This window comes from Ricinus communis, chromosome 4 (genome assembly GCF_019578655.1).
Source record: "Ricinus communis isolate WT05 ecotype wild-type chromosome 4, ASM1957865v1, whole genome shotgun sequence".
Lineage (NCBI taxonomy): Eukaryota > Viridiplantae > Streptophyta > Magnoliopsida > Malpighiales > Euphorbiaceae > Ricinus > Ricinus communis.
Window position 1 is genome coordinate 32,139,733 of NC_063259.1, and position 15,399 is coordinate 32,155,131.

The window sequence follows — 15,399 nt, forward strand, 5'->3', positions numbered from 1 at the left end:
AAAAACACTTCTAATATTCATCAAATATTTGATAGGGGTCGGGTCACCTATATTTGCATCATTTTTCTAACTCTGCAACACAGCACAGTTCACAACTAATAAATAACAGTTCGGCCATAATCCAAATCACAAATAATTTTTTAAAATTTTAATTTAATTATTCATAGCCCTTATTATTACATGAGGAGGAATTGTACTAAGGTTTTGAGTGGTGGGGAGTCCAAATCCAGCATCAGTTTGGCCAGAAAACATCGGCAATAGGCTGAAACAACAAGGTCAGCAGGTGGTGTCCTCCTTCTCCCTTGCTCCAACGATATTCCAGTAAGAAAATGAAGGGGAAAGGGTCGCTGGTGAGAAGAGAGGGATGGAGGGGCAGTTGGTTAGCGATATGGACACCAAAAGTGGAGGAAAATAGTGGTGTGGGAGTGTCATGCGGGTGGAAGAAGAAGAAAGAGAGGGGAGGGGCTGATTGGGTAAATTTTTAAAGAAAAAAATTACTCTTTTAACCCCTCAACTAAGCCTAACTAGAAAAAAGTCCTCCAATCTAAATAGTTGTACATTTTCTCTCTTAATTTGTTTGTATAAATACACCCGTACATGTACTTCTATACTTATTTATTCATATGATTGGAATAAAAATATAATACAGTTAATTAATTAAAATAAAATAAAATTTATTTTTAAATTACAAATAAAGTTATAAAATTACCAAATTTAAGCTAACATAATTTATGTGTAAAATTTAGAATTTAATAGCTATTAAAATAATTAGTTAGTAAAATAAATAAATAAATTATCCAAATTTAATACTGAAAATACTTATTTACTAAAATGCTTATAAAAGAATTAATAAAATTAAAATATAAAAATTCAGGATATTATAAAAGATGCTACAGTACTTTTGCTAAGGAAGCGGTAAGATTAATGGAGACATAATCTCATTGTTTCTGGAGCCGCTGTCCACTTAACATTGGGAGAAATATATTGATTTCTCTTATACATGCATATATACATATATATATGTATTAGTTAATTGTGTAATTCTTTATTACTTAATGCGCTTTGTATAATTGAGACGTATGTCTTCTGTTAGTATATGTTCAAAGCGAGAAGAATTGTTAGATTATCTTCACTGTTGATCTTATTCTATATCTTTTCGATAATCCACTTTCTTTCTACTACTTAAACTCACAATGGCTGATTTACCCCAACAATTTGTCATCCTAATTAGGAATTGAATTACTGATCATTTATGTTTTGTACAAAAGGTTTTTAAAGCAACAGATTTATCTAAATCTCGAAATCTTTGGGTAGCAGCCCAAAAGCGTCAATTTAGAGCTTCTGTTACACATGGATATGGGCCTAACAAATATCTCATAGTAGAATTTACGTATCAATAATTATTTTCTATTTCACTATTATAAAGTTCAATGGTCATAATAGTAATACAATATTATCATAAAATGTTACTTATATAATCTTTATATTGCACTGAGAAAAAAAATTAATAAAATTTCAGTACTTGATTGCACCAGAGAGATGAATGATTTACAGAAGGGAAGAATACTATTTAAAATAAAATAAAATCAGAAAAAGAAGATAGAGTATTATATAATTTAAGAAAAATTATAAATATCTCCTTAGGCTTTTTATTATAAATTTATTTTTTTAATTAATGTTTTTATCTCTCACGTTTATAGACATTTATCAAATTATTTGCATATTAGCCATCCGTCAAAATATGTAAAATTAGTAACATTATGAAATATAATCTTTATTAAGGATTAGAACATATTTTCAATTATAAATATTAAAAATTAATTTATTAAATAGATATTTTATTAAAGATCACATTGTAGAATATAATATTATATTAAAATTTAAGTTATTATTTTTAATACAGGACAAAAAATATGGCAAATGTTAGACGTAATTATAACTATTCTAATTTCAACTCTTTCACACACTCTGAGTAGCAGCAACTTTAAGCTAGATAGCACTCTCGATAATCGTGAGATAGCAACAAAACAATAAGCAGAGGCAGAGAGTGAATTACTTTTTTCTCTGGCTTCATTCGCTTTGGTGAATATCTAATTTATGTGATCTGTAAGTAAATGGCAGCAGCCGCTTTCACCAGGACTCTTTTGGGTCATCGCTTCATTCACTGCTCTCAATCCCTTTCACTCAAAATCCAAACCTTTCCTTCTCTTTTTAACGTAAGTTCACTGTATTAGTCGAATTCTTATCTGGGTTTGTCTTATATGCTTCAAAGTTTATCCTTTTTTTCCTAGTTTGGTTTGGCTTTGTGGGTATTGATTTTCTAGTTGATGGGTTCTTAAGTTCTAGTTCAAGTATGGAATTATCTTTCTCTTTTTTTCAAGTATCGATTATGCTGTTTGATGAATTTTTAAAACCAATGATTATGTTTGCTAAAGTTGTGACTCTTTTTGTTGCGACAAAGTTGGAATTTTTTTTTTAGTCGCGGCCAGTTTGAATTACATGTGCTGAATTTCTAGGTGCAGCAACTTTAATTGCTATCTACTATGTGTACTTTTCATTATGTTAGTAAGTTAACTCCAATTAGGTCATGAGTTTTGGACTTATATAATCGCAAGCTGCTTTCTGTGCAATGGACTGAATTAGATTGTGGGATAGCTGGATATGATCTGGCTTCCCTTATGTGCAAAGGATTATTCATTGACAATAGTTTTGCTGTTTGTTTGTTTAGGTTTTGTGCTGCCTCTTGATTTATGATAGACTGAGCTGAGCTGAAAAAGTATATGTTGTTCCGAAAATAGTTCAACATTCTTAGCCACATTGTTTTTATTTGCAGTCTGTTGTTGTAGTTGATAAAAGTAATTGGCTCGATAGTTATTCATTTTAAATTTCTAGTGATTATTAGCTATTTCAGGCTTTCCTTCTGATCCTCATTGTTTACATTTATAGTACTCTCAGAAAAGACCATTCTACATCCGAGCTGACCCTGTCCATACATCACATAGGACGTCTGGTTGGGTTCCTCGAGTTATTGCTTCCACAATGGTTGGAACAAAAGCTAGTTATTCTACACAATCTTTACCTGCCAATGAACCTGTTGTCTCTGTTGATTGGCTCCATGCAAATCTCAGGGAGCCTGATTTGAAGGTACTTGCTATTGCTTTTATAGACTATGCTCCTTTTGTTACTCCTTTTTTTAGATTAGCTGTTCAGGAATGATACAACTTCTTTTATAATCTCGTGGTTATACCATACTACGATTCTCTGAATTATGGAACTGTATTAAGCTTAAATCAGATGAAACTAGTTTTTGAAATTAAAAAACTAATGGAAATATTTTCCTGATAATTATTTCTACCTGTACAAAATTTTCAAGCTATCTTTATTTTATTCAGGTGTTGGATGCATCCTGGTACATGCCAGACGAACAGAGGAATCCAATTCAAGAGTATCAGGTGTAGACTGCAACTTAATTTTAAGTTCTCTTTGATTTGATTTGTTTGGGGACATTGTTAATAGACTTTAATTATTATTTTCCTACGGATTTTGTTAGCAGTACCAATTAAAATAAACTAACATGTGTTCCCTCTATTCTTCATATTTGTAAGATGTTCACATATGACTTCAAGTCTGCTTCAGAATGCAACCCTGATTTGTTCTCGTCATCTAATGTCTTCTATACTTATCAGGTTGCTCACATTCCTGGTGCCCTTTTCTTTGATGTAGATGGGATATCAGATCGATCTACAAATGTAAGATTTGCTTTCTTTGTCTTTATTATGAACTTGATTATTGCTTTGGCTTCTCTATGGGAGTAGTTATCTGGAATAAATATATATTATAACTCTTACTTGTATGTATTTGTTATCTCCTCCTCCTTCTTTTCTCTCCCTGTGTCATGGGGGCCTATATCCAATTATAATTTTCTTACACTATCCAGTAACTTTTGTGATTGGCCTTATCGGGCGCTATGCTAGGATTAGTCATTTTGTAGTATACTTGGCATTTTGAGCGTAGCTGGAGGAAGGGAGCACTCTATGGTTGAAGGTTAATTTTTTTTTTTTTTACTTAAAGGTTCCATGAAAGCGTTACTGCAAATATTGCCTTTGAAAATCCAAAAGAATATGAAGCAACAGTGAAATTTCCCAAGTCCAATCAAATTTTGTGCTATATACTTTCTTGGTTGTTTGCATTTCTTTTTCCGGTTATCCGAGAATAATGAGTTTGCATCAGTTGCCACACATGCTGCCATCAGAGGAAGCTTTTTCAGCTGCTGTTTCAGCTCTTGGGATTGAGAATAAAGATGGATTGGTTGTTTATGATGGGAAAGGGATTTTTAGTGCAGCTCGTGTCTGGTGGTGAGTGGGACAATCAATATGTCAACTTGTTTGGAATCCATATACAATGTGTATTATATGCAGTTAAAATAATTCTTTTGCTTTTGCTTTTCTTTTTCTTTTTAATTCAAATGAGAAGGATGTTTCGAGTCTTTGGACATGAAAAAGTTTGGGTGTTGGATGGAGGCCTGCCAAGATGGCGTGCATCAGGATATGATGTTGAATCTAGTGCTTCTGGTGATGCCATCTTGAAAGCTAGTGCTGCCAGTGAGGCAATAGAGAAAGTGTATCATGGCCAGGCAGTAAGTTCTTAACTTGCAAATTCTTTTTTTTTGGAGTAATATTAAAAAAAAAATTATGTGTTAAAATTTGAAAACATTCTTTTATATCTTAACTTTCCATTTGATCAGTTATTTTCATTATTTATGAAAATAGAATGGATCCTATATCTTTCTTTCATATATTGATTTTTCATCAATAAGTTCTTTTTCTTTTTAAGAAAATAGAATTATTAGTATTTTAGCTATCCGAAAATTGGAAGCAAACTAATCTCAATCTTCAAAATTTTGTAGTAATACAAAATTATATCTTATAGGTCTATTAGATTGTGTCCTGATTAGATTTGAATTTCATGTATATCTCCTCTGCAGGTTGGACCAATTACATTCCAAACGAAGTTCCAGCTACATCTTGTTTGGACTCTTGAGCAGGTTTGGTTCCATCAGTTTAATATTTTAATAGCATGTGTTCTAATTTCAATCTGATTCTATACGCCACATAGGTTGACTTGGACCATTTTCCAGGTTAAGAAAAACATTGAGGATAGGACTCACCAACACATAGATGCCCGCTCAAAGGCGAGGTATTCTTTATCATAACATGCTTAATTGTTGTGACAATGTTTGTTTCTCTTAATGAATGTGTTATCATCTTATTGCTCTATGCCTTCAGCACTTTGTAAAATCCTTGCTCTTTTTCAGGGATTCACTAATCATCATTATCACTGTCAATATCTTGGACCTATCATTCATAAGGAGTGAATCACATGTGTTTGGAGTTTTAGAATAGTAGGCTGGATGAATAATTTGCAGGGACCATTGAAGGCTGTATAATTGTTTTACACTTTTCAAGTTGAAGAGAACAACTTTATACAATCTAATATGGCTAACGAGTGGTAGAAAATGTTGGTTGATGAAGTACCGATGTCCCTACGATGCGCATGCATAAAGGAGAATATTAATATGCATGTCCGGTGAACTGTTAGTGGATTAAAGGATTGGAAAAGAATAAATACATCGTATAGAAGGCAGACCACAAAATAAATTTAAAAAAAAAAGGAAAAGAATTGAACGCATAAGAAAAGTATAGTTGGCAATGATCGAGGAAAAGTTGATGTCTGAGAGGAAATAACATGAGTAGCACCAAAAAACTTCAACTCATAAGGATATACTTATGTGAGGAAGCTTTTGGAACTGTGTTTTCATTTTCCTTGTAATCAGGTTGGGATAATGGAAGGTATTCTATTGTAAACTAGTCATATTTCCTGGTAGGCTAGATTAAAGAGTTGCTGGTTGGGAAAATTGTTTTTCACTAGAAATGGAATGTGCAAAAATAAATTCATGAACACATGTTTAAGAGGCTATTAGATCTTAAAGTCATTTATGGATGAGATGGAGAATTACATCTCTTGCAGGTTTGATGGAGCTGCACCTGAACCTCGAAAGGGAATAAGAAGCGGTCATGTACCTGGCAGCAAGTGTATACCTTTTCCCCAAGTAAAATATCGACTTTTTTTTATGATTATTACCTTGTCCTTGAAGTTGTAATGTTCTTATGGGTTCCTTCTTTTTCATTTTTCCCTTCTTCATCCATGTGGTTGCTATTTCTTTGCAGATGTTAGATGCTTCACAGACGCTCTTACCAGCAGATGAGCTTAAGAAACGGTTTGATCAAGAAGGTAAGGACCTTTATCTTCCTTTTCATTGTCTTCAAATTGTTTACTTCATTGCTTATTTTTGAACCAGTTATATCCTGGTAGAACCTTAAATTCTTAATCATTTACCTCATTATTTTCTAAGACCAGGCCAGTTAAGAAAACATTGATTGTTATTACCTGGTTCCCTCTTAATCATATCCTAGTTGGTCAACGTGTTTTATTTAATAATTATTTTCATCTGTTGATAGTTCATTGACCTGATCATATATTTTTGTACAGGCATCTCCTTGGAAAGCCCTGTGTTTACGTCATGTGGGACTGGTGTGACTGCGTGCATACTTGCTTTGGTATTTGTCATGTTCCTGCAATATACTCTGATTACATTTCAGATTTTGGATTTAATTTGACTCACTGAATTTAGTGACACAAATATGTGCATGCTCACTTGTATACACACCTGACAAAAGTACATGGAGGATTTGTGACGAATGGTTATATCTTTTACTTGATATGCTGGATGAATGTGCAAATTTCTACTAAATCAGAATGGTCTAACTGATGGTTTTGTTCGAACTCTTAAAGATGTTTCAAGTGGCAGGAGGAATGTGAATCTTAGAATAGTTGAATCTTATTCTGTTCTACTGCAGAGATTCATTATATTTGTGAAAGAGGAAGCTCTTATACACTGTCTCTTTCAGGGCATGCATCGACTAGGAAAGCAAGATGTTCCAGTTTATGATGGATCTTGGACTGAATGGGGAGCTCATCCTGATACACCTGTTGATACTTCATGAATCTGGAGGCTCGGCAGCAATGTGCACAGCATGAGTTTCCCTTGTTCAATTCTCTGATTGTGACGAAAGTTGTATTTAGAACAGTTGAATAACAAGAGTGCTATTGCTTTTATAATTTTTGAGTTGCACGTTGTATCAGAAAACATTGGCGTTAGAACATGAGAAAGGTGTCTGACGAAGGAAAGATAAAACAAATACTTGGTTTTGGAACGATTTGATGTCTTGAGTCTGTCAGTGTCATGCCAAGCCCAGATCAAAGAGCCATCATGAAAATGAAATAAGCACTAATTTCTTTATGCAGTGGAAAAAAAAAAAAAGAGCAAACAACTCTAGACAGACTGGAAAAGCAACTTTGCGCTTTCACCTACAACAGTTGTGAGCTGTGAGTGGGTAACTGCTGTTAGTAACGCGAGTGAGCTAATGCAGGTAGAGGCTGCAAGGGAGTTGCACTGCATTAATGATCTTTTAATCGATATACATAAGAGTGGTGAACTGATGATGTCTCATGAAGGAAACTACTTCCTAATGAAAACACAACGAATACTTGCAAGGACAGAACTTTTAAAAATTAGGCAACGCCACAGCACAATACAATCAGCAGGTGGACGGTTAAAAATGGGTCAGGTCCTGATGATTTGCTAAAATTCTAACAAGCTCTGATGGAACCAGGCACTTCTCCTCCAAGTATAGCTTCTCTTGAATTCCTGCAGATGCCAGGATTTCCAGTTCTTTTATGCGTCTTTCTTCTTTGTCCTCCTGCACATATGTTACTCCAGAAAACAACTCTCATTACTTGAGCCGTATATGATAAATATTCTTCGTACAAGATTATAAATATCTAAATAAATGAAACAACTCTAATACTGTGTTAACCAATCAATTAATTAAGTTCATAGACTAAAAAAGAAAAAAATGGAAAAAAACAAATCCCCATAGGCCAAACAAAGACAGGGTTGAACTGGACCATAATATGCATGTATGGCTAGTTTCAAATCAGAGATTTGCATGCACTATACTATATATAGATAAAGAAGCGCTGCTACTTAAAAAACTGAGAAGTTACCTGTGATGATCCCAAGTTTTCCAGAATGCCAACTTGGGCCTGCAAGTATTTGACATATTTAAAAGCAGCTTGAAGCATCTCAGCTGTATTCATCTTATTTCCACCCGGAATCAGCGTCCCTGACTCTCGGGTCTTCTAAGTTATCTTCTTCCTCCTCTCCCTAGCTGTCACGCTCTGCGCTGACAGACGCCTTTCTGTACTTCTCTTATCACTTTCGAGCGCACCCTTGCTTTCAATTACTTGGGGAACTCCAAACTCAGGCACGGAACAAGCATTTCGAACAAAAGCCTCAGAGGAAGTTGGCAGTGGTGAGGAGTAGTAATAGAACTGGTCTTCACTTCATTTTTGACGTTTTGAGTTGGGATTGAAATCTACAAATGAGAATGTTTCGGTTGAGATGGGAACTAGAGAGTCGTACGGAAGGAAATGATGATTGTAAGTTTCAGGGTGAAGGAAAGTATCATCAGAGTCGTAAGTAACTCTCCTGCTAATGGATGTTGGTAACTTTGCTGGAAAGCACAAGCATCAGTCACAGAGTTTAGGGTGATAAGTGAATCCCAGTTGCAGTTTGAACTCAAGGTCATGGTTAGTTAAAATCTGAAATCAAAATGCAAGAAGGTGAAGATTTTTACAAGGGAAGTGAAGCTTATAGTACTATGCTTAACACTTGTGCATATACCAGTAACTGAAAAGGCCAAAAAAGGAGACCTTTGGCAACAAGAAAACTAAATAAACCGACTTTATCCTTGCTGCATGTATTGGGTATACAGAGACAAAGAAGTGGGTTGAGATAAATGCGGGCAAATGGGGTTTAGAACGGTTAACGAATCCGTGGAAATCTAGGTTTTTTTTTTTTTTGTGCTTCCATTGCCACACAAAACTCTTTCTTTTTTGTATGGGCATTTCTTGGCTGCTGTTTCATTAGCCTGATATTGCTTTAGCTGCCAAAATATGAATATAATATGATCTATTTATTTATTAAATACCCATGTAATAGGAGGCCTACATATATTAATTAAGGTCTTCTGGTAACTATTTAAATTTCTTCTTTTTTGCACCTAGACTAATCTACCTCCTCAAGCAAACCGTCCACTTGATCCATATATTTTCTAATAGAAAGATTTAACATTTTATCTATTAGAAAGTGACCCTATAACCTTCATTGAATTAGAGACTAATGGTAAGGGGAAATTATACTGTTTTAGGCCTACAGTGAATATATACATACATATTCAAGAGCAATCATCAGTAAAGTAAATTATATATTGTCATCTTATAGTGAAAAAAGCAAAGAAAATAGCGTAATAAATTAAAAATAAGGCAGCAGTAGAATGCACCACTAATTACATTCTCCTCCATTCCGGAGGATTTTACACAGAAGCTAATTGAATAGGTGGTTTTACAGTTGTTATTACTATTTTTGGCTGGTCCGAAAGTTGTTTCAGTTACAAGTAGCTAATAGAATGTTGAAGTTTGAAGGCTTCCTCTTCTTACCTGCCCAAAATAGGAGAGAAAACAGAGGAGAAAAACAGGGGAGACAAAAGGCTATTAATCTTCCTCTGTTGTTTCTAATCGAGTTCAAAGCATATTCTGCCTGTGTTTTCTAATATTTTCGTTTTACATCATCTTGAGAAATCTCAATATTTCTTCATACGAAATACGAAACATTCTTGATCATATGGCCGCAGAAGGGAAAATGGAAGAGCCCAAGATGGAGATGGAACATAACACTGCTTCAATTCAAGAACAAGAACAGGAAATACCTAAGATTGTCAATAAAGACAAACTTATGGAATCAGAGAACGTGAAAGATGATGAAGAGAAGAAGAGTGAAGTGAAGGAAGAAGATGAACCAAAAACAAAGGATATTGCAGTGATTGAAGAGAAAAAGACTGAAGATAATAAAGAAGAGAACGCTGCTGCATCACCAAATGGAGTTCAAAAGAGTTCTTCTTTCAAGGAAGAGAATGATTTGAAAGAAAATGAAAAGAAAGCATTGTCTGAGTTGAGATCCAAGATTGAAGAATCAATCCTTCAAAACAAACTTTTTGAAGAGAAGAAAGAGAAAGAAAAGGACATTCCAACAACAAAAGATGGAGAAGATAAAGATGAGAATGAGAAAGCGGTCCAAGAAGACAAGAAAGAAGAAGATTCTGAAAAGAAGGAAACACTTGAGCAGGTACAAGTGGAAAAAGAAGTTGTTTCTGCACTGCAAGAAGAGAGAAAAGAAGAAGAAACTGTAGCCAAAACAGACTGGGAAGAAAAAGAAACACCTGCTCGAGAACCCAAGGGAGACATCACTAATCAAACAGGGAATAAGGAGGAGGAAAATCATGAAAAGGCAGAAGAGGCAAAAGAAGCTGAAGCAGTGCAAACTGTTGACAGAGATATTGCACTTTGGGGAGTCCCATTACTGCCAAGCAAAGGAGATAATAGAACTGATGCTGTACTATTGAAGGTATTAAGAGCTAGAGAGTTTAAGGTGAATGATGCTTTTAAGATGTTAAGAAACATCCTCAAATGGAGGAAGGAAAACAAGATTGATTCAATCTTGGATGAAGAAATTGAGGTTGATCTTAGCTCCTTGGCCTACATGGAAGGCAATGATCGCAATGGACACCCTGTATGTTACAATAACTTTGCAGTGCTTGGAAATGAGGATATGAATGGTAAGACATTTGAAGAGAGGCGCGACAAATTTTTGAGGGGAAGGATTCAGTTGATGGAGAAGGGAATTCACAAGCTAGATTTCAAACCTGGTGGTGTATGTGCATTTCTCCAAATCAATGATCTCAAGGACACTCCTTTACCCACCAGAAAGGAGCTCCGCACTGCCACAAAGAAAGCAGTTGAACTTCTTCAGGATAATTATCCTGAATTTGTTGCAAAAAATGTAAGCCATATTTCTTCTTTTGTTTTCTTACTCAATTCTTTTCCTACAGTCTGCATATCTGTTAATTTGATTGGTATTTGTTCATTGCAGATCTTTATTAATGTTCCCTTCTGGTATTATGCATATAGTGCTCTCTTTGCACCTTCGCTGTCTCAAAGAACCAAGAACAAGTTTGTCTATGCTCGTGCAACCAGGGTCACAGACACCTTGCTCAAGTAAGAACACTACACTTTAGCTCTAATATATTTCTGCCTGAAGATTGTTCTGGTTGAAAAGTTGCAAGTTGTGACTACTACACCTCAGGTACATTGCCCCGTCGCAAATTCCAATCCAGTATGGAGGGCTCAAACGTGAGAATGATTCAGAATTCTCAGTTGAAGATGAAGCAAAAGAAGCAATTATCAAGGCAGGAGCACAAGAAACTATAGAGATCCCTGCACCTGAGGTACATTCTTCTTTTTTAGGTTGGAATCTGAACCGAAACAATCTTATCAGTTCATTTATTCAATAATGTTGCGCATAAACAGGTTGGAAACACATTGATCTGGGACCTGACAGTGTCTGGTTGGGAAGTGAACTACAAGGAGGAATTCGTACCAGCTGATGAGGGTTCATATACGGTAATTGTTCAGAAGGGTAAGAGGATTACTTTGCAGGAGGGAACAATTCGCAATTCTTTCACTAGTAAAGAAGCTGGAAAGATTGTAATTACAATCGAGAATGGAGCATTCAAGAAGAAGCGGGTTCTATATCGATACAAGAACAAGACCTCGTCATCATCATCCTCTTGAAGCTCCAAGTAGTATTTGATATTTTATTATGTTTCCTAGTTAAAGGGCATATTTTATATTTTGTTGTGTGTTTTTCTTTCCTTTTTGTAATCTTCTTTTGGGGTTATGTTTTTGTTTGAGCCTCAATATAGGCAAATAAATGAGAGGTACGAGGGAACATTTTATGTTAAAGAAATATCTTTAATATTTCCTTTAGCAGGTTTAGATCCGTGTTAAATGCACTACTTATTTATAAATTTTATTTACACTGGTTGTTCCAAGCGATCGCGTGGCCTAATGGATAAGGCGCTCGCCTCCGGAGCGGGAGATTGTGGGTTCGAGTCCCATCGCGATCGACGGACCTAAAACATCAATGTCTTTTTTGGCTCTCGCACTATTTTTATTGATGTGATTAGAAAGAAAGCAGAATAAATAAGCAAACTCTAATTGGTATATTATACATTTGGAATTACTTAATGAAAGGAAAATAACAAGAATAACATGTTTTCTTCTTCATTTTCTTTTTTCTAATCAAAGATAAACATAAAACGAGTTCCATCTCTCATGAATCTTTCTTCATGGTTCCAACTGAGTTTAATGCCCCTCTACTGAACGATATAATTCTTTCCTGATTTTCGTAATACAAGGCTTTTTCATCAAAAAATAAAAAATACAGGAAATCTAAAGTATAAAAAGAGAGAAATACATCCAAGGTATCATAACACACCAGTCCCATGTGACAGAAATTGTTTATCATCAGTAACATAATTCTTCTTCCATCTCTTGAATAAGAATGCTACTACTGGTGCTACTGGTCGGTTGAGCATCTGGAACTTGCAACAGATCCAATCATCAACTGGTAACCCAGAAGCAAAAGTTTCAACCGTCTCCAATTCCTCCCTGGACAATACATTTTATCGCACCAGTTAAATTTCTGATGATAAAACTGCTGAAAATAACAAGAATACAAATGTAAGAGTTCTCATAAAAGAGCCATAAAGCCATCAACTGCTACAAGAATGGTGTCTTGGATTTAATCCTTGTTATTGATCCAGAAAAGGCAACAAGTGATATTTTGGAGCAAGGTAACAATTTGCAGATTTATAACCAATAGGCCATATCAAACTCTAGAATATAAACTGTAACCACAGCTAGGAGGTTATATTCTAAAATTATGGACTTCATTTTGAACAAAAATAACCAATTCTACTAACACACTAATAATATGATGTAAATGTAGCAAAAATGTAAATCCATAATGAAGATCACATAAGTCTTTTAAGGTTCATGCGAAGCACAGCATCATTCAGAAACAAAAACTAGATTGACAAACAATTATATCTCGGACATCACTAATCTTTATATAAATTTGTGCTGAGCAGGCGAGTCAAATGATGGTGGTTGTTTATGAGCAAACAATGTAATAATAATACAGTGATGGCATAGAAAGAATCCAGCAGAGCAATAACATTTACCTTCCACCAGGATGCCCCACATATACAACTAAACTGATGAGCCCTCCCGGCATTAAGACCCTCTTTGCAGCCTCTAATGCCAACAACGTTTTTTCTGGAACTGTTGTTATAGCTTTGTCACCTCCTGGAAGGTATCCCAAGTTGAAAGCAACTAGCCTATAGAAACCACATATTAAATTTCTTCAGTCAAACAAGCAGTAAAGGTGAAGTAATACTATATTGTTAGTAGAGGAGTATTCTAAGCTAACGGGATAAGAAAGAGATGTATCAGAAAGGTTTGATATCAAAGCTCAAAGCAACAAAAAGAATAACTTAAGAGGCACAAATTTATCAGATTTTCTTCTGGAATCAATAGTCTCAATAATGCACATAGTTTCACCTCTGACTACTGCAGGAAAATGCAAGAGAAACACAAATTTTAGTAACGCAAGTACCTTACAGGGGTATTTTCAGGAACAATTTCTTCCATTCTACTGTGACAGATTGAGAAGAGCTTCACAAGTTCTTTCTGCATGCAAATTTAGTTCCACGGAGCAGTAAACAATTTCAGCTAATAAAAGAAGGCACTTATTGGACTGTAGGAAAAATATAGTTCTTTGCTGTTTCAATAAGCCAAATCACATGCTAAATTAACAACTAATTTGGATCATTCAACTAAAATGCCTGTATAAAGTATCACATATGGCAAACGTCAGCTACTACCATTTGTTTAATAAAACATAAAGCGAAGTAACAAGTATTGCAATAATTCAGCAAAATTACCTCCTCAGAAGTGACAGTTTCATCCAACAAAGAAGAGGTGTTATCTAAAGCATCACTTTGGATATCCATTCCATAAACATGACCATTGCCTGATTCATCAGCCACCATTTTAAGCAGAGCTAAAGTGTCATGCCCATTGCCACAAGTTGCATCTACAACTGTGTCCCCTTTTTGTAAAACATGCTTCCATACCCTGATTCACTCAAACAAACATAACAGAGAAAACAGAAACAGAATTAAACATAAAAAAATTGGTATTAGAGGGAAAAGAAAGAGTAAAAGTGAAGTACCTACAAATGGGCTACTTCAGTTGCCTTCTTCTTGCCCAACACATAGCCCACCAAATCATCCTCCAATCCTGTAATATTTATGTAAATTAAATCATTTAACTGAGAATAGTTGTACCCAGTTATAGTAAAATAGAATATAAATAAGAAGAGAGTGTGATAACCTGAAAAGGGAGAGTCAACTGAGGATGTAATAACATCAGAAGGAGTAGCAGTTGCATAGAATTTTATATTAGAAATGGGCTTTAGGAAAGTAGGGGAGCAAAGGGCGAGATTTGGACAGTTGGTAGTTATTAGGGTTTTGTAGATTCTGGTAAATGAATCTGGTTTTGGAAAACTTCTCAGCCCCAACATTTTTCTTCTATCTGGAGTTAGCCTTTGTTTTACTTTTTTTTTTTTCTTTCTCCGACTAATTATTTTCCCAGATCGTCGCGATATTATAAGTATACCCGACAACAGACCGAAACCGGATCTTATAAATTAGAATACTATCCATTTCGATTTCAATTTTTTAAGTTTCATTTCGGAAAGTTTTTAGCTTTTAAAATTAGTTTCCGTCCCGAAACTAGCCCTTAGAACATTTAATTGGTTTTGATTTCGGTTTCAATTCTGAGAATTTCAACTTTCAGATTTGAATTCTGTTTCAAAACCAGTTTTTTATGGACTGATTTTAATTTGAATTTATAAAAGTTTCAGCTTTTAAATTTAAAATTTTAGTCAAGTTAAAATCAAGCTAAATCTATAAATGTGAAAAATAGAATTCAGTTTGGTTTTAGTTCACTAAAATCAAAAAAACAAAAAAATCTATTTTTATGTCATATTAAATAAAGCCTAAATTTGATTCCATTCAATTTATTTAAAATAAAAAATTTAAATTAATTTTTATTTAACAACAACTCAAATAACTGACAAAACATAAAAATAGATAAACTCGACCGGTTAAAATTTTATATTTTCCTAATTAAATAGTTATGTTGTTTATTACATGATACAGTTTTTAATCATGTTCAAATGAAACAAAAATTATGCTGCATATGAACCTATACAAATTTATTTATGTTTTTGCTAAATTTAATGATAGATGT

At 34.5% G+C, this 15,399-nt stretch overlaps 3 protein-coding genes, 1 non-coding gene and 1 pseudogene across 7 annotated transcripts; 3 read left to right on the forward strand and 2 right to left on the reverse strand.

Moving 5' to 3' along the window:
• The first annotated feature begins 1,957 nt into the window (after positions 1-1,957).
• LOC8272587 (thiosulfate/3-mercaptopyruvate sulfurtransferase 1, mitochondrial) lies at positions 1,958-7,277 on the forward strand. Of its 2 annotated transcripts, none has more exons than XM_015715859.3 (12): positions 1,958-2,216; positions 2,947-3,144; positions 3,393-3,452; positions 3,687-3,749; positions 4,231-4,355; positions 4,474-4,636; positions 4,985-5,044; positions 5,138-5,196; positions 6,028-6,109; positions 6,228-6,291; positions 6,550-6,617; positions 6,969-7,277. In XM_015715859.3, the coding sequence occupies exons 1-12, from the start codon at positions 2,115-2,117 to the stop codon at positions 7,062-7,064; spliced, it is 1,140 nt and encodes a 379-aa protein (XP_015571345.1). In that variant the 5' UTR covers positions 1,958-2,114; the 3' UTR covers positions 7,065-7,277. The 2 variants fall into 2 exon arrangements, with proteins under 2 accessions (XP_015571345.1, XP_015571346.1); XM_015715860.3 differs by lacking the exon at positions 1,958-2,216 and adding an exon at positions 2,228-2,351.
• Positions 7,278-7,450: 173 nt separating this feature from the next.
• LOC125369879 lies at positions 7,451-8,711 on the reverse strand (annotated as a pseudogene).
• An 887-nt stretch (positions 8,712-9,598) lies between these two features.
• LOC8272585 (patellin-4) lies at positions 9,599-12,024 on the forward strand. The gene is made up of 4 exons (XM_002513319.4): positions 9,599-11,020; positions 11,111-11,235; positions 11,324-11,465; positions 11,548-12,024. Exons 1-4 carry the CDS (start codon positions 9,806-9,808, stop codon positions 11,809-11,811), a joined length of 1,746 nt encoding a protein of 581 aa, XP_002513365.1. The 5' UTR covers positions 9,599-9,805; the 3' UTR covers positions 11,812-12,024.
• Positions 12,025-12,073: 49 nt separating this feature from the next.
• Positions 12,074-12,146, forward strand: TRNAR-CCG. The gene has a single exon. It is a non-coding gene; the product is annotated as a tRNA-Arg (tRNA).
• A 132-nt stretch (positions 12,147-12,278) lies between these two features.
• On the reverse strand, positions 12,279-14,957 carry LOC8272583 (putative rRNA methylase YtqB). 3 transcript variants are annotated; one of them, XM_002513318.4, is made up of 6 exons: positions 14,479-14,946; positions 14,322-14,385; positions 14,028-14,220; positions 13,700-13,773; positions 13,266-13,421; positions 12,279-12,690 (listed from the first exon to the last, which is right to left on the reverse strand). In XM_002513318.4, the coding sequence occupies exons 1-6, from the start codon at positions 14,666-14,668 to the stop codon at positions 12,507-12,509; spliced, it is 861 nt and encodes a 286-aa protein (XP_002513364.1). In that variant the 5' UTR covers positions 14,669-14,946; the 3' UTR covers positions 12,279-12,506. The 3 variants fall into 3 exon arrangements, with proteins under 3 accessions (XP_002513364.1, XP_048228848.1, XP_025012128.1); XM_048372891.1 differs by having other exon boundaries at positions 12,531-12,736; positions 14,479-14,957; XM_025156360.2 differs by having other exon boundaries at positions 12,531-12,739; positions 14,479-14,957.
• Positions 14,958-15,399: the final 442 nt, after the last annotated feature.